Below are 21,367 nucleotides of genomic sequence, written 5' to 3'. Positions count from 1 at the left end.
TAGTCTCGTGAGCGAAAATGTCGAGTGGCGAATATGACGAGTACACTGTAATGACGAGGTTGGAAACCACAGCAATCAACAGGGATTGGTGTTCCACGCGCCGCACGTGCTGGCGTCAGCAGTAGTAACTTTTGTAAAGCAAATACCTAAAACAAATTGTATCTTGCACGCGTGTTCCCCTACGCTTTATTTTGGTTATTTAACTTCGAATCTTTTATACGGGGAAGGCGTGCGCGTGTGGCGCGTGAACACCAATCCTTGCATTCTCCTTGATGCTTGGGTAATTCAGCAATATACCTACTCTCTAATCACTCGCATTCGAACGAGTAGGTAGGAGAGCTGTACAATTGCTGTACGAACGTTCAACTTAGCGTTCTAAAGCTCGGGACATCAAGGAAAAGGAGGAGATTGGGAGCCGTGAAAATGCACACTTTTCCGGGGCTTTTCATCGAGTAACTGAATGAACAAGCACCTTTCTTACCCATTCAGCAAAACCTAAGCATACCGAATTTGGTAATATAGGAAAGTTCCCCGTACACACGTCTGTGCGAACAAAACTTACTGGCAAGTGGAGCCACAGAAAAATCTCAAAATCATGGGCGTACCAACCGGTACTCTGAAAACGGCGGGGGGGGGGGGGGGCGTACAACCCCCCCCCCCCCCCCCCCCCCTCCGAAACAGCCACCACTGGGCATGGCAAACACTGTCCGGCAGCGCCCAAGGGATACCAAGGGCACCGGGCCCTGGGGAGAGGTCTGGTTTGCCGCCCCCCCCCCCCTCCCCCCCCCCCCCCACACACACACACACTCAAAAACAACTTGGTACGCCACTGCTCAAAATCATTCTAATACACTGTCAGAAGCAAGCATTTATTGTTTTCTTACACTTGCTTGGTACTTATTTTGCGAGCAAGTTCCCACAAAAACGGAACATTTAGTTTTACTGATACCAAATGGCGGAACGGCAAAAATGACCCCCTAAAAGGGACTGTCCCGGCCACTCTACGCTACCCCACACATAACGCAAAACCCGGATCTCCAAGGCATTGCTGGCATTGCCTCAGCGACCGAAACCGTTGAAACCCAATGCATTGAACAGGTTGTTGCTTGTTGCAGCGATCGCCGCAAACTAATCTGGCCCAACTCTGACGTCAGAGTGACGTCACGACGCTCCCATTCCACACAACACTTCCCACGCTATCTCCACTATCTCTCCTTCCATTCGTTGGCTGCCGCCACCGGTCGCCCCTGTGAGCGGTGAGTCAACTACTGCGGAATCGACGACGGGCTTCTGGGGGTTGTTGTGCCTCCGTCCGTTTCCGATCTCGAGGCACATCGGGTGATTAGACGGACCAAACAATGAACCTGCTCGTGCTCGTCAGCGTGGCCACGGTCTACCTGTCATCGGTTGTCGAGGAAGGTAAAGAAGAAAATGCCATTGTTTTGTAAACACGCCGCTTTTGTCGAAAGAGCCACGAACTTGTTGCGGCTCGGCTCTCTGGCCCGTCGCATGGAAACAGATTTTGACGGGCGGATGGACGATTCCTTTTCATTCATACCTCGACAATGGAACGCAGCCATAGCTCGTTTTACGAACGAAAAAGCGGTGTAATAGAAGCGGACGCGCCGTGTCTCGCGCGTTTTGCGTCGAGAAGTGGGCGATTCCTTTGCCCTTTGGTGCCACAGACGTTTGAAGCATTCGACCGGAGGGGGGTTTACGTCAAATTAAGATATTTGCCCGGCATGTTTTGCTTCCCCCTGTTTTTTTGTTGCGAAGTCACAAACTTTGACTGCGGCGGCGGCGGCTGTGTCTTCGGGCGCGTTCTCGAAATCTGAGACGCTGCGGAGCGACGTTAGGCCTTTCGACAATCTCGATATTTCGCGCGCACGAGGACTAAAAAAGAATCAACAAAAATAACGGCAGTGCTTATCGACGACTGTCATCCTTATCTGACACTGGTGGTGGTATGTTACGTGACACCCCAGTAACGCGATTGTCAGTCACGGCGGGTAAACGGCAGTCCGCAACAACGCCCTGTTTTCTGCTTTAGGGAGGCGAGCAAACGCTTGTGGCGGCGTCGAACTAGCACGCTCGGCATTTATTGATCGGATAAATATGTGCATTCGGGGGTCCCTGAGCGGGCTAATGACGGCTATCAGCTGTTAATCGCATTTCGTACGTACGGCCATTCGAATGCTTCGGAATGAAGTTGTCATTGGCCGAGTGTTGCACTGTCAGTCGGATTCGTAGGCAGGAGACGTTTGAAGGGTCACTTATGTGAATTTTGATATATTATGTTTATGGCGTCTCCCGTAAGTATAATAGAAAATAAAATTTACATTCATGCCTGACATTCTCCCCCTTTTAAGACGCGACCGAACACCGCGACACGCCCCCCCCCCCCCCTTTTTTTTTTTAGATATCTCAGATTGTGATGGTAGTTTTGGGTTTTATAGGATGCTTAGGGTGTGTAGATTCAGTTAGCGTCATAAAAATAATCTAAAAATCCACTTTAATGCCCCTTTAAGGGGGGGGGGGGAAAGCACAATCATTGCAAATTCATCAGCTGGTGCACTTCGGGACACAAAAGGCTACTTTTCACACAGAATGCACAGACAACGTTTAAATTCTCCTTTCTTCGTCAGCTCCTTTTTCGCCTGAAACAGATGATCACCCGTATGCTGTCTGTCTAATGTCATTGATAAGTCATGTCTCAAACAAGCACAGACAGGATGATACCTTGGTAACCTTTTTTCACTTGTGCTAAATAATGGATCCAGAAGAGAGGGGCTGCCACAACACGGCCGTTGTAGAGACTCGGAAGTAGCAAATTACGAAAAAAGAAAGGAAGCCCGGCATCCGTCCATTTGCAGCTCTAGCTGGTCATGTCATTGTTACGTTCATGTAATCTCAAGAGGAACAGAAGGATCATTCGATTTCCTACTGCCAGCTCTGTTTAATGCTTCATTTAATTGAGAGGCAAACATTTGTCCAGTTTACGCATGCTCAGCTAGCCTTGCCTTAGGCTACAGCAGCTTTTCAAGTTGACCTTGGCATCACTAAGATCAACATTCTATTTACGGCAGCTATCTTTCATCGATGGGAATTGGTGGAGCCTCCTCAGAGGGAGCGAGTGACGACGTTTTGGTTAGAGACTTGGCGACATTTCAGCCCCGAAGGTGCCGAGTCCCTTAGTGAAACATCAGTAGCCTGTCTAAGGCTCAAAGGAAGTCCTTTTTCGAGTTTATCTTACCAACTTTAGCTGCCTTTGCAAATTTTTCTTTTTTATCTTGTGGAAGGAATTCACAATATGTCCTACCAGTTCCAGCTGGTGGAGGTTTATTTTGCTATGAGCTCTAGGGAACTGTAAACATGATTACTGAAATTCGAAGAAATAAAAAATAAAAGGGACAAATTCGAAACAATGTAAACGACAAACGAAGAATGGTTGTCCCCATTCATTGTCTGCGTATATATATATTTTTGTTTTTCAAATTTAATTGAGGTTTTTTTATTAGGTTGGTGTTGGTTCCAGCTGTGCTTCAGGGTGGCTTAAATATAGTCTTGTTTTTGTTCTCCTCAAAGGCGTCGGCTTGTTGGGAACGTGAACGCTCCAAATTCGGTTTCCCACCACTACCCGTCGGTTCATCAGTTGCTAGTGTTCATTCAGAGTTGTGACAAAGCGTTTTGTGTGCACATTGTAGCGCTTGCGGCAACATGCACGAGGGAAGTGTATGACATCACCCAGTACTTCACATGTCCTGGACCGTTGGACAAACGCTCGGCAAAGTACTGCTGCGGCTCAAAGAAGCTCAGATTCTGCTGCGACCTTGAGGACTATTCTGAAGCCATGTAAGTATGCCCCATTTTTTTCTTTTGTGTGTGTGTGTGCATTGGGTGAAGGTGGAATATTTTATGCAGTCCTGTCCGAGATATCTTCAAATGAAACTGGTACCTGACAACTCTTCGTCGGTGCTCTGCATTAGACTCGGCTTTTGTATACATGCTTTGTACCGACGTCACATTATGCATTTCGCGCCACTACGGAAGAGTGAAAGGAGGAAGATGCTTTTGTAAAATTTTGAGTTTATTTATTTATTTATTTATTCATATTACCCCTAAAGGCCCTCGTGAGAGGGTATTACATAGGGGGGGTACACAAATCGTTCCAATAGGAACTAGTGCACAGTGAACAGCATATGAGAATACTAGAAAACAATCAATACACTTAATAATAAAAAGAAAATAAAGGATACACTCAAAAACGAATAAAAAACATACACTCACTCATCACACTGCAATAAAGCTAAGTCAAGCTAAAACAAAATAGTACACATTTGCTCTGCACGTTCCGGAAAAAAGGAAACAACAATGTAAAACAGCAAAAGTTAGATGGCATCAGTATTTTGAATTTGTTCTTGAAACTTCGTGGTGTCTTTTTCTGAGGCAATGTGCGATGGTAGATTATTCCAATCGATTGTGGTACGTGGAATGAGTGACCGGGAAAAAGCAGATGACTTACAGGTTACGCGTTTAACTTTGTAGGGGTGATCGCGGCGTGGAAAAATAACGGCAGGTGGCTCGAAGAAATCACCGTGAAGTGACGCGTGGTGGTAAAGTTTATGAAAAAGAGATAGGCGTGAAAGTTTGCGACGATGGAGTAGTTCGGGTAGCTCTGCTCGGCGTTTTAGTGCTGTGACGCTGGAATGATGAGAATAATCTGAAAATATGAAGCGAGCGGCACGATTTTGCAGTGATTCAATGTCGTTTATGATGTAAGCAGGTTCGGGATCCCAAATGGCTGATGCATATTCTAATTTCGGACGTATTAGTGTGGAAAGTGTGGATTACTGGTTAATCTTCTATAATCTTTAGACGAATCGGCACGTCTTGGACACACAAAAGAGAGTCCCGGTGAGAGGGGATTTCATCCTCCCCTCTTCTCTGGTTGTTGCCGGAGTTCTGGCAATCCGATTGCAAGCTAGTATGATTTCTGGACAGAATGCAATTCAAGTGCAACAAAGCTGCCAATTTGCACAAATTGTTCCATGAACTGGTTACATATATGTGATGAAATGTTTGAAAATGAACATGCCTTTATGTTAGAGATACTGTGAGACATAAGGACAAGCGTATGGATATAGAGAATAACATAAAGTATGGTTAGATGTTCAATTATTTTAAGGTTTAATGTCACGCTGCCCAACATGCCAAATGATGCAGTTAGGGTTTGGTTTTCTTTTTCTGATACCTCAGTTTTTATGGTGGGACAAAATTCGTGAAGTTTGTTTTTTATGGCCAGGACTGCTGCAGTCTGCAGCAGCCACCCGCTGCTTATTATTATTTTTATTTTTTGTTTCAGCTTTTATATTTGAATGTTTATATGCGGTGAGATGAAGGTCAACTCAAGACAGCTATGAAAAGTTATACCACTCATGTGCCAGGGGAATTTTTCTTTATTATTTACAAATTGAAATAAAATTTTTACAGTTTGTTATGCTTAATCTTTATAAATCTGGTATTATATTTGATATAGCTTGTTTTTTATGTTCTCAAGGCAATGTACATGCAGAAAAAGTCATGTTCTTGTGCACACGTGAGGGATGGCGACACACTTAAAAAAGGCTAGTAGAATAAACAAATTCTCTAATTTTAAACCAGTGAGTGCAATGAACAGTAAAAATAATGTGTGTGATGCTTCTTTCATTTTAACCTAATTAAAATAGCAAAAACACCATTTCAAGGGCTAACAAACGTTCCTTAAATTTTTCATAAATAAAAAAAAAAAATTCTAATTAAATCTAAGTAGTTACATTCTGCATATTCTAAAGTATATGCATGCCAAGTTTGGTTGTGATAGGACAATATTAAGAACAGATTCTCGTGCACCAACTGTGAAGATGCCCCAAAATTACATAAAAAGGAAAACGCGTTTGAATGTTACCATACATGTGTAGCTATACTCTTTCGCGGTGCGGAAAATATTATGTTAATAAATTTCCATGAGAAATTGAAGCTACAGCAGATAGCAATGGAGAGGAGACGGCTAGGCCTACTTGCCAACGTGTGATGGCGGATGATGTCGCAATTCTGAAGAACCACACAGAAAAATGGCCCAAAATCATGCCGTTTGGGTTGCCTGGAGGTCTTCAAATGCGTATTTGACTAATTTCGTGATCAAAACCGGCACTAATTATTTTATACACCAAATATAAAGATTAAAAAACAATAAAACATCATAAAACTCCAGATCAAATTTTTTGCAAAATATTGCCACCATTTTTCGACTTGCATCTACCCATAAAATGATTTGCTCTCTGAGCACCCAGTCCAAGCTCTTTCTGCTTCGAGTCCTGTAGGTGTGACAACCTGTGGTTCAGTAGGTGGAGTGGTATCAAGTGTGGGGTTATGCCCGGTGTTGCCAAATAATGAAATTTACTACCAGATTTTGGAAATGTGGGGAAATTCCTTGCTGTCCTGGTTAGTGAACCACCACACAAGACAATATCTGATGAAATGTGGGGAATAATGCCTCTTGACCCAAAGTAACTGAAAGTGCTTCTTCTGCCGCATCTGCATCAAAGTAGCAAATGTTTGGGGCCACAGGCTGCTGCTGGGTTGAAGTAGAGCTGTAGATAGAGCCTGAGAGCCACAGATTGAAGAGGGCAGATTAGAAAAAAATAGTTTACAGAAAAGCAGCCTTCCAGGGAGTACACCTTTCTGAAAAGCATGATGAGGACAATATTTTGTGCGTGCTTTTAAGATAAGTTAGTTTTCATTTTATCAGAACATGCATGTTTCAACTGCAAGAAATATTGCCTTTTCCTTCCGAGAACCGATTCTTGTAAAAACTCATGTGCACAGAGCATGAACGGTGCACAAAAACTTGTTTTTTTTCTTCTCGTGGTGACATTGCAACGAGCACGATGACAGTTTCGGTTTGTTGGTCCATTTTGTTTCACTTTAGCTTTGTTTCTTTGAGCACTGGGCTAATTAATATACCTGAAACTGATTGGGTTAATTTCACTTCCTAAAATATGTAATTAAAATAGAATGCTTCAGGAGTCTTTTATGTTAACTCTAGTGCCTGTTGAAATTTGGTGAAATTCCAATGAATCTTGTGTCGCGACTATTTTCCGATGTGGCAATGCTGGTTATGCCACTGAAGCAGTTCGTTGACACTGTCCCTGCCTTGTGCTCTTTGTTTGCAATCACTTCAAGCTCCTCTATTTATGAAACTTGCATTTTGTTTCTTAGGCCCCGTGTGGACTCGGTTATTAACTGGATTGTTCGTCTACCGTGTCTTCAGTCATATCCTCAGCAGGGCTCAATTGTGCCTGAATTTTGGAACTTTCTTGCTGCATATCCTGTCCTCATTGCCCATAGTCTACATTGCTTGGTTCATTGTCCACTCTGTGTTGGGTGTATTGTACCTCGTCTGTGCTTTCAGCAAGCAGAGACATTCAGTCCCAATTTTCAACTACAAATTGCACACTAAAAGTTGAGATGCCGGAGATATTTAATTTCAGTCACATCATATCATAGTGGGTATTTGGGAAAGAAATGTGCAACCAAACGGGAGGGAATGTTTACGCATTGCCACAGACCTTAAAAATGTATTTGCCAATTTGCTCTATTTTTACTAATACTAATCTCGATTGAACTTGGTAATGAAAAGAAGTAGGCTAGACAGCTATGATTAAAGATGGATACATTTCTATTTAAAAGGAGAAGCAATGCTACGATGTGGCAACACTTCCAATTAAAGCAAACCGTTCAGGACACCAGTGACAGCTTGGTGCGTCTTTTACGTAACTCGCCCGTTGAATTTGAAGCCACCTACGGGCCGTTTGTGCGGCTTGAAGTGTGTAGCACTTTGGCTTGTTAATCTGGACAAGGGAAAGAGCTGGTCTCTCTGTCGTCTTTTGTCTGCTTCAACGCCCTCTCTGCGGTTCTCTCATTGTCTCGGTGCTTTCCGGTGACCAAGCTACAAGCACGGCCACAAAAACAAACACTGGGGATTGAATGAGGATCGAAAGAAGCTGCGTAAGGCGGTTCACATCCCGCGGACCAACAGGTGACTCGAGCTGTGGCCACTGCCTGTCCCCACCTGCCCGCTGGCTCTTCCGCACCGTGTCGCCTGCCTGGCTGCAGCATTTGTTTTTGTTGCTGGTGGTCAGCCTGACTGCGTGCACATTGCTATTCCCCCTCCCCTTTTCTCGTTAGTTTGTTCATTCTGATGAGTTTCACCCTCGGGACTGTAATGTCGCCTTCCCAGAAGAAGGAATCCCTCGAGCTGTTGCAAGGAACGGGTGAATGGGAGTGCGGTCGAACGTGCGTAGAGGTTGTACGTTTGCCGGTTTTAACTCTCGTTTGAATCGGGGTAGAAGAAGCTCGAATACTGCTCCCACCGGTTCCAATATGAATGAGGCGTTGTGCCTGCGTGCATTCGCGTTGTCGCTACCGCGTAATCCAGGTTGACGGCCCCAGGTTAGGAGTTGTACTGCGTTGGCAATATTGCTCCTCCACAGCAGTAAGGGCGTCAGACGCCGTGTAAAGCAGACAACCCACCGTTGCTTATAGTACTTTCGTAAAACAGTTATTTCACTTTTGTTTCGAATTAATAACCACAGGTACAAATATAAAATAGTACGAGGTGTTCCCGAAAAAATAAACTTGAGCAGTGTGCTCGTGTTGTCCTGTTCTTTCTGTCCTATGTTCCGCGCTGTTCCATCTAATCTATTCCCGAAAAAATTTACAGGTTTTTTCCACCGTAAAAATAAACTATGCATCGCCGAATGCTCATTCTCCGCCCAAAGGTAGCACTAGAGGCCAGAACCAGATGCCAAAGTTCAGCTCGAACCAATGTTTTGTTCATAAGTTATAAGTGATTTTCTGAAAATTTCAATGGGAAAATGGGGCCCATTTTGCTCGTTTTCCTTTTCTGCGTTGAGAGCTCCACATATTTGAGAGCTCCATCGGCCACCATTTTCCCATCGGAATTTTAGAAAATCGCTTATAACTTTCAAATAAATATCAGTTTGTGCTGAAACTTTAAAATCTGGTTCGGACCTCTAGCACTATTTTCGGGCAAAAAATGAGCTTTCAACTATGCATAAATAAACAAAGGCCCTGTAAATGTTTTTGGGGACACCCTGTAGTTGGAATTGAATAGGTTCATATGAGTCAAAGCCTTCTCCCGCTGTGCAAGTGCGGACCATGTTGCAGAGGGTGTTTAACTCCGGCTGTGGAGCAGATATCGCAGTTGTCCGCCACAAAGTCCCCAAGTGTTGTGGGAAGTCATTGTTGCTTGCTTTCTAAAAAATGCAGTTACAGACTACCTAGGAGTTGCACGCAACATTCAAAGGTTAAAGAAGCTTCTTGCTCGTCTAACTTCAGCGTGAGGTTTGCATTTCTTGAACACTGAGTGAATGTTGTGCAAAAACTCTTGGCTCTTCAAAGCTGCTTCTCTACAGTACTTTTTGGAGACCTTTTAATAAGAAGTTGGCGGTGGATGGTAAAGCAATGCAACACTTTAACTCCACCATTTTAGTTACTCTTTCACTTTTTTATGCTACAAAAGATGAAAGTAGCACAGCAATCTTTGATTCATACTTTCTATTCGACTGTTCATGCAGATCGAGATAGTTTTAGTTCTTATTTGGGAGGAGGGACAAAATTTTATAATTTGTGTCAATTTCTGGCCCCTTAATGGCTGATCCAGGTGACAAATGCAACAAAACTATTCTCATCTCTAAACCCGTATTCCCCTCACGAACCGTATTAAGGAAAGTCCGACTCTTCACGGAGCATTACTAATTTCCTCCTTTACTTGGATAATTAAGATATATGTAGGTGAATTTTAGATTAGATATATGTTATCTTACCAAGACGCACATGTTCCAAACGCCAAAAGCATTGTTTTCTTCGACGAGCAAATCACGTAAGAACTACTTCGCGCCGCATATTGAACAATGCGCAAAACTTGCTTTTTTTCTTGAGGTGAAAACTGGTATAGTATAGCTTGGGTGAAATTGGATTATGCCCCTGAATCACCCAACCCTAACATATGCCGTCAGCTTTCTCGCAGGATGAATATGACCGCTTCTATTACTGCCAAGGCTTTTTCCTTCAGTTATTGAATAACTTGTTCACACATGTATTTGACCTTTTTCTTTTCTTCTATGTTTCTTTTGTTATGCATCGCATGCCTCAGTCCTCTCGGTTTTGCATACAAGGCTGCCAACCTGGATCGGATCTGAGCTAAGAGGCAGGGCACCAAGGCCCCCTGGCAATGTTCGCATGAGTGATTAGCAATAGCAAGCCTTATTGAAAATAGATGAAGCTTAGTAACAGAAGTTTGTAGGAAACTGCAGAAATAAACTCGTAGAAGTGCGGAAGAACAGGCAATGAGACTCACGTCGACACCCGCATGATTGGGCGATAAAACAATGCATCTGGGCTCATTTACTTCATGGCACCTTCTTAATTCACTGTGCCATGCACACCTGAGCGAGTCAAAAGAAATGGAATTCAACTTCACATACATAAGTTCGTTTAAAGATAAAATGCATTTTCTTTAGGTCGTTTGGATAGTAAATTTTGTGGTGAGGCGAATCATTTTGGAAGTGTACTGTGTATGCTTATTAGTTTTGAACTGAAACTGTTATGTTAAGAAGACAGTTGGTTTATAGCCCATTGAATCGGCTGGACGCAACTGCAGATTTTCTGGCATCAGCTGCTGTTTGGTGTTTATCTTTATCGGAGAACAGAGTCCACAAACATGATTAATCTTTGGTAGCTCAAAGTACAGATCGATGCCGCAATGATTCCGGGTGTTTTAGATTTTGCCATAGCCTCTGTCCTTTCCGGCATCGGAAGTTCCTTTTTTTTTTTTTGTCGGCGTATCATGAAGTTCCCGCATCATTGTTCTTTGTTTTTCACGTTTCTACAACTGTTGCACCTGGTCTTGTCTTCTGAAAGATTTTTCGCTTCCATATTTGGTTATTTTGCTATGCTTTCTTTTTCCTTTTCTAAGGGGCTTTGTTTGTGAGGAATGGACTTTTTCTTGCTGCAGTTTGGTATTATTGTGTGCTTGTTGACCTTTTTGAAAGTTTGTGAATATTTAACTTTTTTGTGTTTTTTGGAATTGTCGCTGTTCTGAATGTTTGTTCCTTTGTCAGCCTACAGGTAGCCATAGTGAGTGGCCATTGTTGAATGGTAGTTTTCCTCAAATATTGCATCTTTATTTTGTTTCTATTTGCTTCTACATACGGTCTATCATGCAGAAAAAATGTTTTTTATTGATATGTGCTCTATTTTACTTTTTTTTTGCTGCAACTTTGCTTATGCTTAGCTTGTGTCAAATGTCTTTGCTCAGTTGGTTAGTTTCTGTTTGATTCAACATCATTTTGGTGTTGGAACTTGTTTCCATTTCTAGCATCTTGTTTGTGAAAAGTCTCTATGCCTTGTTTGTGCATATTACTTTTATTGATTTCACATAAATATTGATTATATGTGAGTGAATATCTGATTTATTTAACTTTTTATGCTGTACAGTAGCTTAGTTTAATGCCTGCATACAAGGCACTTGTGAACATGTATCTTAGAAATTGCAATATTTTTTAATTTAATTTTTTGCGTTTTTTTTTTTATAATAAAGTACCTGACCTCAGTAGTAGTAATGAGGAGTTTCACTGGTGAATCTGGAATAGTTTTACAGTTCTTTAACTTTTTGACCTTGTGAGTGAAAAACCAATTCTAACCCTATAAAAAGCCCCCCCCCCCTCTCCCCCTGCACACACACACACACACGAAAATTAAAGCAATTTATTTTTATTAGCTCTAAATTCAGTTGTAATTTTTTTAGTACCTGACAAGAATAGAAAGGATATCGATTTTAGAAATCCCTCTCGATGCAGCATTATTATTGGGATGTTCCGGGCATTCTCGATAATTAGTGGGGCAGACAGAGGAGAGGGTACATGGTCTTTCAGATTCTAAATGACGCCATCAAAAAGTGCAACCTTTGTCTCCAATTTGGTACTTCATTTATTTGATATGGATCAGTAGTGCCTTCTAAATTTGTTCTACAGAAATCTTCTAAAACTGGACGTGCCTACTTTGTGCCACGTTAAGAGAATGCCGAAGGCAGTACTTAGTTGTGACAGTAGTATTTGAAACTGGTTTTGACAAGTGAAACCATTGTTGTCGAAAAATGGAGGATGGGGAATGGCGACCACGGTCCTGAAACACGACCATCGACAGTTGTTCCAACGTTCCTCTCTCTCCCCTTTTGCAGCAAGTCGGTTGGCGTGGTCGTTGGAGTGATCATAGTGATCATCATCACCCTAGTCGTGGTGGTGATTGTGTCCTGCTTCTGCTGTAGCTGTTGCCTGCTGGCCAGGAGGAGACAGCAGCGAGGGCAAGTGCTCTACGGTGAGTCGCAGCTGCCGAGATTGACGCTTGGTAGCACCAATTGAAGTCGGAGAATTCCTTCCTACACTGGGCTACCCGACGGCTTTTCATTAAGAAGGTTTTTATTTCGCTGCACGGATGTGCAATTTATATTGGAATGCTGCTCCTTAAAGGACCAGTGCAATGATTTTAACATTGAAAGAACTTGCAGCGTACAATTTTTATATAGAATTGTCTCGGCACAAGTGAAAGAAAACGCGCTACTTTCCCCGAAATACTGCAATTCCACTGTGTAATCGTGGAGGAAAAAACGGATTACTATTTCCCAATCTGCAGCTGCATCTGGCAGACGTGGCAACCACGGAGCAAAGTCATGGGAAGTACACTAGTTTTCGTGGCACCATCTATGGGAAGTTGACAAACTATTCCCTCTTTGTCGGTACTCTCCCTATCGTCTCTGTGGTGAACAGTCTTTTGTCCCGATCGCTCGCCACAACCTTCGCCGATGCTGAACGGGTGCGACGCTTGTAAAGTTGACAGTCGCGGAGGGAGCGCTGGGGGCCATGAAGAGACTCCTACACTGGTCCTATAGTGTCCCGCCGGACGAAGCAAGGACCCACCTAGGATCTAGATCGCTCTGTTGGCCACGGCAATTAGGCAGCAGAACAGATAAGGAGGTAATGGGTTTCAATTTCCAAAGGATAGAGGAATGATATTATAATTTATGCCTCCTGCAGTGATAGAAGTGCTGTGCCATTTGCGCCAAATTCTGCCGTGACTGAAAGTCTGCTACCTCTTGCACCAAAATGCCGTTTTCGCTAAGAATTGTGCCACACCTGTGCCAAAATGGGCAAAGCAAAAAAAAATATATTATTGGTCGATTTTAATATTTAAAGAAGTAGGAGACCAGGAAAATGGTACACGTGTATTTCACAGCATCTATAGTTGTTGTATAGTTTATTTTATCTTAGGTCAGAGTACAGTCAAAAGCTAGAACAGATACAACCACAAACGCATACTAAAAGCGCAAGTCACGGGACATTCGCTGGACTTGATTTCTTTCGTCGACAAAAGACCATGTACAGGAAGGACGAGTTCCATGATGTTGTGCCTTGACGCTGGTCGGTCCCATTGGCTCATAGCAGCGACTGCGCCTTAAATTAAGGTGAAGCTAAGTATTAATATTGCGCATCAACCGTGCTGGTTGATTGATGCACTGGTGGATTGATCGCCGACATTGTCTGAATTTTTAGATGATGTCGGTAATGTGAGAATCTGAAAGTTGCGAGAAAACGTCCAATTGTAGGATGGCATCTATTCTGATGAGACAGTGTCAGGGTCTTGTACTCCTGATGAGATCACTTGGCTCGTCTGCCGCATGCCTCCGTGCTGCCTCTCAACAGTGCACATGTCGAGCTTCACTGCTTTGCACAGGAGTGTTAGGCGCAGTGGCTGACATGGGTGAGCGCCGAGGTTTGCGCGATAGGCTCAGTAGTTATGCTCAGTACTATTCCAGGTCAACATTTTTTTAGAGCGCAGTTCTTTGGCACCTGTCTCCGTGTTTCGCGGCATTGTCGTAGGCGTAACAGCGCTAAATTTAGCGACAAAATTGACATCACGTGACCTCAACACCAATTCAGTTTCCCCGCTAAATTTAGCGGGGAAAATGACGTTGCATGACTTGGTGTCACGTCACCTATGAACAAATTCAGTTTCTCCGCTAGATTTATCGGGAAAATTGACGTCGCATGACGGTCAACAGCTATTCAATTCCCCTCTAAATTTAGTGGGAAAATTTACGTCACGTGATTTCAACAGCAATTCATTTCCCCGCTAAATTTAGCGGGGAATTGAATTGCTGTTGAGGTCAATTTTTTGCTGTTGGCGCTGTTGGCGTCAATTTTTCAGTTAAATTTAGCGGGGAAACTGGGAGAAGGGGAGGGTAGGGAGGAGGAGGAGGATGGGAGGATATGCAGAAGGGAGGGTATGCAGGTGGAGGAGGAGGGGCAGGTATGGAGGAGGAGGAAAGAAGCAGAGGACGAGGAGCAGGGGAAGTGGGGAGGAGGAGAGGGTATGGAGGAGGAGGAGGGGCATACCCTCTCCTTTGTACCCTCCCCTCCTTTTTGAGAGCTGCGCTCTAATTTCACATTACAGAGGTTTGCAAATGTCTTTCACTTTAGAGCGCAGCTCCTAGGCGCCCGTTTCCGGCTTGAGCGGCGTCGCCGTCAGCGTAACCCTCGTGAGGGTTACGAGGGTTAGTTACCCTCAAAAGGGTTACCCTCAAAAGGGTTACCCTCAAAAGGGTTGCCCTCAAAAGGGTTGCCCTCACGAGGGTTACCCTCACGAGGGTTACTAGGGTTACCCTCGCAAGGGTCACGAGGGTTACCCCCTGAGGTCACGTGAACCCCCGATGTCAAGCGACCCCCCCCCCCCCCCCCCCCCCCCCCCTGAGGTCATGTGACCTCAGGGAGTCACCTATTCCTCAGTGCCCTTCCATCCTATCCCTCAGTACCCTTCCATCCTCCTTCTTAAGAACTGTGCTCTAATTCGGCATTACAGGGAGTTGTACACGGCTTTCATTTTTTTTTGTCTGGGAGGTAGGTTGATTTCCAATTCTAAAAATCTGTGCCAAGTTAAAAAAACGTGGGTCTATATTTGAATATATGGTAGTCAAGGTTGTTCCCTGGCAGCTGTCGATCAAATGGACAGTCAACTTTTACTTCACTTTGGTTCGATCGCTGCTAAGAAGCAGTGTCACTTGCAGTAGTGTAGGTTTTAATAATATTTGGAAGAGGTAGTTTTGGCAGTTCATAATATTAAACTCTCAAGTTTGGTAGGTATTTAAAACTTGGGGGACGCATTTTTGTTGATAGACGAGCTGGTTTTTGCAGGCATTTTCCTGAACTTGTATATACGGGCTAAATGAACTAGCAGCTGTAAAAGTGTAAGGGGAGAAAAGCTCTATCCCAAGTGAAGTCTTGCACTATGATTCATTTTTCATAAATTTTTTTGTACCCAGTGTAAATGAAAAGCAGGAAAACAGGAGAGTCGGGCTCCCCTGTGCTAAAATATATATTATGTCATATCATATCAACCTTCTCTGACCGTGATAATGGAACCTTCTCTGACTGTGCCTTATATCTAAAAAGAATGCTCTGTGTTCCTTTGGCACCCTATCTCTTATTTCAAAAGGTGAAAAGTAATATGCTCCAGTATCAAAGAGCAACCCTCAGTCATTGTCAGAGATGAACTTATTTAGGGATGCAATCACTTTTTCATTTTCAAATTATGTGCTAACAGATGTTGGCATCTACTCCAAAAGGATCAGCGATTGCTCCAAACCAATGTTTTGCCTGCCACAGAAGCTGCTACAAAAGGTCAAATGCCACTTCTATCAACTTCTTTTGTTTCCAGTCTGATTTTTTTATTTACAGCTTTTTATTTACCTTCTGAAAACCTCCATTCCTTAGCTTTGAATGCCAAACTCTCGACATCCTAGTCACCCATTTTTGGTCATGTGGCTCAGTTGTCAGGAGTTCGAGCTGTGTTCATCCTTGCTGAAGGCCACTTTTTTAGTTCCCAATTTTTTTTTATTTCAGCAGCTTTGTTCTTAAATCTAGAAAGTAGTCCTTGACTTTTTGACGGTAGTCTTTTTCCCCAAAAGATGTTTCCCAGTGGTTGGGTTTTGTTTCCAGAGGAATAGTATAAAGCAGTGGTTCTCAAATGGGGGTCCGCGGACCTTTTGGTGTCTGCGAAGGCATTCTAGGGGTCTGCAAAGCCCTGCCTCATCAGTCAAGCTGGGCAATAGAAGTTGTCTTTTTTCAAAATTGAGAAGGAACGTTCCCATATTCGGGTGAGTTTTATGTCAATGAGAGAAGTCTACTTCACACTAGCCATTAGTTATATCAATTTATTTGATAATTATCATAATTAACCTATAGTTTTCACTTCCCCTAATCACGAACGGGGTCCTCTATCATCTTGGTCGATCCACAAGGGGTCCGCGAAACATGAATGGTTGGGAACCCCTGGTATACAGAAAGGGTGGATGCACAAGTCGATGCACATGCGCAAGCGGGAGCGCATACTGTGCACACAAGCGGTTCAGAAGCTCCAAATAGAAATATTGAAGGCAAAAAGTTGTCACCTTTCTTCCATCCGGTTTCATTTCGGCACGTCCACTTCCGCGACATTGCATACGTTTTTAGATTCCGAATCGCAGATACTTTACGCAGCTTCTCCATCGGATTGTAAGCTCTCATCATCTGAATTCAATTCTGACGAGCGTTAAAAGTTGGAACAGTTGGCGCTCCAATAGACATTATTCATAATTGTGGCGCCATCTATCGGGAAGGTCGGAAGCACATGATTCAAACTGCCTCAAAGATGGCAGCACGCCACCCTTGTTTTGGGACTCAATAGGAGGCCCCGTGGAATGGGATGCATCTAGACTGCTGTGACGCATTAATTTACTCAAAGCGTTCCTCGTCAATCTAAGCTCCTCTGATGCAGCACTCACATTTGGAGTCTCAAATTCGCTGATCTGCACAAATCTCTTAAAGGAATTCCTTCTTTTGGGTTTTTGTTTGATACGAAATGTGTCCCGATCTCGCCAGGGTTATGTCAGTGCTGACCCATGCACCCCTGCTGAACACTGGCGACTTGTACGGTGGAATCGTGAAGCTGCACGTTTGGATAATGAACTCTGAAATTTGCGGAATGTGTCCTTTTAGCTCATATTTTGTTTAAAAATACTTTTTGTTAGTTTGAAAGTAAGAGATACAACGAATGCTTAATGATTGTATAGTGTGATCCATAACAGACCTTGTCAAAAGTTAGCTTGCGAGAAATTTTTTTTTTTTTTAAATTAACGGTCACCGCAATTTTGAAACTTCTTGTCCAGAGTTGGGTCGAAACTCGGATGAAGAGGCAGCCATCTTTGAGGCTCGCAGCCTGGCATTCCCATTAAGGTGCTGATAGGCGGCGCCAAAAATGCATAGGGTGTAATGCCACAACTGTCAGAGCAGGCCGACATGTGAAGCAACCACCTCCTCGTGCAGATCACTTGTATGTATCATATGGCATGTGCGGAGTGTCTTATTTCAAAACTATAATTAGCCCCAGCAAAGCAAAACACTGTGTGAATACAACATTTGTAGTTCACCAAAGACATAGCAAAAAGCATGTGCGGTTTTGCGTTTTGGTGGGCACTTTTGAACGCGTAATCGCCGCGGTACACGTACGGCGACGATAGTCAAAGGGTTAAGAGTAACGAGATGCACGGCCGTTGCATTGGCGTGCGGTCGAGCGTGTCTGGGATGCTCTCTCCTTGTGAGTGTGTGCGGGAGCGTGATCATATGGTGCAAGATAGGCGTACGACTCACCCAACAAGCAGGTAGCTTTGACCATACTGCCAGCTTACGAGTGAACAAAGTATAATTCTGGGCAATAAGCTGTCTGTGACTTACATACCGCCTATAAAAAGTTTTAGCCAAGATTGACCTCCATCAATTGTGAAGGTTTTCAGTTATCATTGGTACCCATACCACTTGCACTGCATAAATGTGCCTTCCGTGGTGTCTTTTTTATGAGGACCCTGTTAATGTAGCTACCCCGCTAGGCAACATTTCCGGGGATGATAGGCGCATTTTTCTCTCGTTATGAACAACCCGAATTACGGACACTTTTCGGGGGGAATGGAGGTGTCTGTATGAATGAAACGTTGCCGTATATCTTGTGTCTCATGTTGTCATGTTTTCCGCTTTTAACATTGACTGTAAAGCCCTTCCCTCTTTTTTTAGTCTCTTTGCAATGGTCCCCCTATGGACCATAGCTATAGTCGCCCTATGGACCCTTCAAAAGTGACCGTTCCCGTCCTCGTGCGCAGGAGGACCCACGGGTGCTACGACGGCACCCAGCACGCAGCCCGTGGTATCCTCGGGGGCCTACCCCCAGCAAGCCTACCCTGTGCAGCAGATGGTCAGCTACCCTGTACAGCCCCCGGCTCCCGCGGGAGCGCCGGGCGCCCCCGGATTCGGCTACTACGCATCCCCCTACGGCAACCCGCCGCCCTACACGGACACGGCCATGCCCGTGCAGCAGCCCCCACCCATGCAGCAACCGCCCTACAACCCCGGCTACCCCGCCAAATGAGAGAGCGCCACTGAGTGAAAGGGAGAGACTGTTTGGGAAGGTGCTTTCGCGTACCCCCGCTACCATGAGGATAGATGTTTCCGGGAAAGGTTTGCGTGCCATTGGTCGCACCGCGGACGACACATTTGTCGTCGTTCCGCTCAAGGGTTTCCTCTTTCTTGTTGCTGACCAATTCCGTCATATTTACGGATTACATTTATGAATTGATGGATGGGCTTCGTTCCCGTAAATAACGGTGCTTTTTTCTTTTTTTCTTTTTTTTTTTTTGAAGAGCATCTTGGGAGATGGTATTTTGGAAGGAGGGTGGAGGACTCTGCCATGGTTCGGATGACTCGGTGCGGGTAGCCACCAGTGGCATGGGGACAAGGGGGCATTTCTTTTGGACACCCCAGCTCTCACTGCTTTTAACGGCGCTTGCACCATCTGTACGTGGTGTTGTGTTGTCGCCGAATGCGAAGGACATGTATTGGGTGTGGGAAAGCAAGAGAAGTCATTGTGTCTCATCGTTTCCAGTGTCTGGCTGTGTCATTACAAACCTTCCAACATGCCAGTGTATAGGTCTTGCTTTTTGGCCCCCGCATTTAGAAAGTTTGTGCCATCTTTTGTCAACGAATTGCTTGTCGGACGAAGCGTGGAGTGGGCTTTGGATTGGAGTTGCTTTCAACTTTTTCGTTTTCATACTTTGTTTGTTTCTATGATGATGTCTTTGTCGCTTGTCTCGTTTTATTCTCTCCTGGTTGCCCGACTCTTTTTGGTGTGAATCTGCATGGTCATGGAAAAAGACAAGTATGCTGTGGGTTGGTGACCTACAGACACCCTCACTTGTGATTTTGTGAGAAAATAGCTTTGCCAAACAATGCAAATTCGTGTAAGTTGTCACATGTCTTGCACATTTACACCAGCATAACAATGTCAACCATTCTGCTGGCATTCTTTCTAATTTTTTTCGTGTGCATTTGGAAGTGTGTTGTGGGCATTGTACTAACTCAGGGAGGGGGTGAAGGTTGGGAGTTGGCAAACTTGAATCTTGGTTGCGTTTTTCGTTTCGGTTAGACTCGAGGGCTGTTTGTGGAAATCTCGGGTGGTGAGTGATAATGCGCTTGCATCTGATCCCTACTTAATGCCCCTCCCTCGTCCCTTGGTCTCAACTCCAGTGTATTTATGAAAAAAGAAGAAAAAAAAGAATGTGTGTCTTTTTGCACAGATGTGTTTAGCCTCCCTAGTTCCTGCTCTAAGAAAATTGTGCCTGTTCTGCCTCATAGACAGCATGCTCCATATGCCAAAGTGAGAATACGACTCCCAAATAATAATAAGTAAAACAGCCGTGAGGGTCGGGGAAACAGTTAAAAAGGAACCGAATCAGCTCAGATCTTTGCAAAGGCTTTTACAACTTAGCCTGGCATGCAAACCTTTTTAAATTATTATCCCCTGCACAATTCATACCTTCCGGAAGACATGCAGACTGGTCTTGTCAGTATACAGAAAAGGTGCCATCCCAGGTGTAGTGCATTCGTCACATGTATGAGTTATGTAAAAGTTTAGAATTTACTGGTTTTTTTTTTGTCTTTACGGGAGGATTCTCTGTCTGCATGCATGCTGCCCATGGCCACAAAGAAATTGCATGGGGCAAGGATTTCATGCTCAGGTTCGAAAGGACTTGCAAAACTATATGTCAGTGCTCATGCACTTCCTAGCACTTCAGTCATCTGTAGCTTGCTGCGGTTGTCAAATCTAACTATTATTTATACACTTCCCCTTCATGCATGTCAAGTTTGGAACACAAAAACATTTCCATTTGGCATGTGTATTTGGTAGTAACTATGTCTGGGTCACACTAACTACATTATGGTTTCCTCCTTTCCTAGTGGACTCCTTTCCTTGTACAAGGCAATGCTGATTGAAGACGGGAAAATGAGTGATTTGCGTGCATGTTTCACCCATTTCGTTTCCGTGATGTTGACGTTTTGTATGGATTCTTGTTATTCCCGTCTCCCGTCCTTATGCCCACATTATTTCCGCTAGTCACAGAAGTGTCCCACTGGGTTTTTGTCAGTCTTTCAACAGTCGCGGTACATTTTCTTTTTTTTTTTTTAACAAGCGACGAATGTTCCTATGTTAAGAACCCATACTGTTGCATAGATTGCCGCACAGCTTGGAATAACCTTGTATTTGTTTGGCCTTCATGTTTAGAAGGCTTTCATTACTATGTGGGCTTTCGTGTACAGGGGCAGTTGGCTGCGCAGTTCCGACATCAATTTTTCCGCCTCTTTGCCTGAAGTACAACCTTTGTCAATGAAATTCCAACCAACCAGAACAAACAAATTTCCTGTGCCATTGCTGTCGCTCAAGGTTCTCAAGTGTGGTGCGAATGCTTTCGCGACTACCAAGGCTTGTCGGCAGTTGAGTTTGATGTACGTCCCACCTAAGAAACCGGCTGTGGTTCTCAGCACGTCCCAGTACATCGCATTTCGGTTTTAGTTATTCCGTCACACGACGAGTCGCAAAACTGTTTGACTGCTTTAATAAACATCTGTACATGTCAGACTTGTTGGGCTCTGAAATCTGGGTGTTGGGCATGGTTCCCGCCAAAAACTCAAGAAAAGGTCGCACATGGGGAGGGAGGTCTGTGGTAGTTAGCAGAGCGTCAGAATGTCATCTTTTTACTGTACATTAGAAAGCCCAAAAATATAGGTGTGGTATCACTAGTACTGCATGGTGCATGCTAAAGACCCCCGGGCTAGCGGTTGTACTGCACTGGCTAAATCACTCATATACAGCTGAGAGACAAGTGGCCAGT

At 44.1% G+C, this 21,367-nt stretch overlaps 1 protein-coding gene across 2 annotated transcripts; it reads left to right on the top strand.

Annotated features, from left to right (window-relative positions):
- The first annotated feature begins 1,186 nt into the window (after nucleotides 1-1,186).
- On the top strand, nucleotides 1,187-21,114 carry LOC120842231 (protein shisa-5). 2 transcript variants are annotated; one of them, XM_040501959.1, is made up of 5 exons: nucleotides 1,225-1,419; nucleotides 3,705-3,852; nucleotides 7,988-8,077; nucleotides 12,302-12,438; nucleotides 18,305-21,114. In XM_040501959.1, exons 1-5 carry the CDS (start codon nucleotides 1,359-1,361, stop codon nucleotides 18,568-18,570), a joined length of 702 nt encoding a protein of 233 aa, XP_040357893.1. In that variant the 5' UTR covers nucleotides 1,225-1,358; the 3' UTR covers nucleotides 18,571-21,114. The 2 variants fall into 2 exon arrangements, with proteins under 2 accessions (XP_040069193.1, XP_040357893.1); XM_040213259.2 differs by lacking the exon at nucleotides 7,988-8,077 and having other exon boundaries at nucleotides 1,187-1,419.
- Nucleotides 21,115-21,367: the final 253 nt, after the last annotated feature.

The sequence above is a fragment of the Ixodes scapularis genome, unplaced genomic scaffold, assembly GCF_016920785.2.
Source record: "Ixodes scapularis isolate PalLabHiFi unplaced genomic scaffold, ASM1692078v2 PGA_scaffold2__306_contigs__length_199485367, whole genome shotgun sequence".
In the NCBI taxonomy this organism is placed as follows: domain Eukaryota; kingdom Metazoa; phylum Arthropoda; class Arachnida; order Ixodida; family Ixodidae; genus Ixodes; species Ixodes scapularis.
The sequence above is the reverse complement of the archived record's forward strand: the minus strand, read 5'-3'. Positions and strand labels throughout refer to the sequence as shown.

Excerpts from the sequence above, each read along its gene's own strand:
- LOC120842231 (XM_040501959.1), top strand. The coding sequence starts at position 1,359 with ATGAACCTGCTCGTGCTCGTCAGCGTGGCCACGGTCTACCTGTCATCG. Across the intron at positions 1,420-3,704 it reads GTCATCGGTTGTCGAGGAAG|CGCTTGCGGCAACATGCACG; the intron begins GTAAAGAAGAAA and ends TGCACATTGTAG. Across the intron at positions 3,853-7,987 it reads GAGGACTATTCTGAAGCCAT|CTACAAGCACGGCCACAAAA; the intron begins GTAAGTATGCCC and ends CCGGTGACCAAG.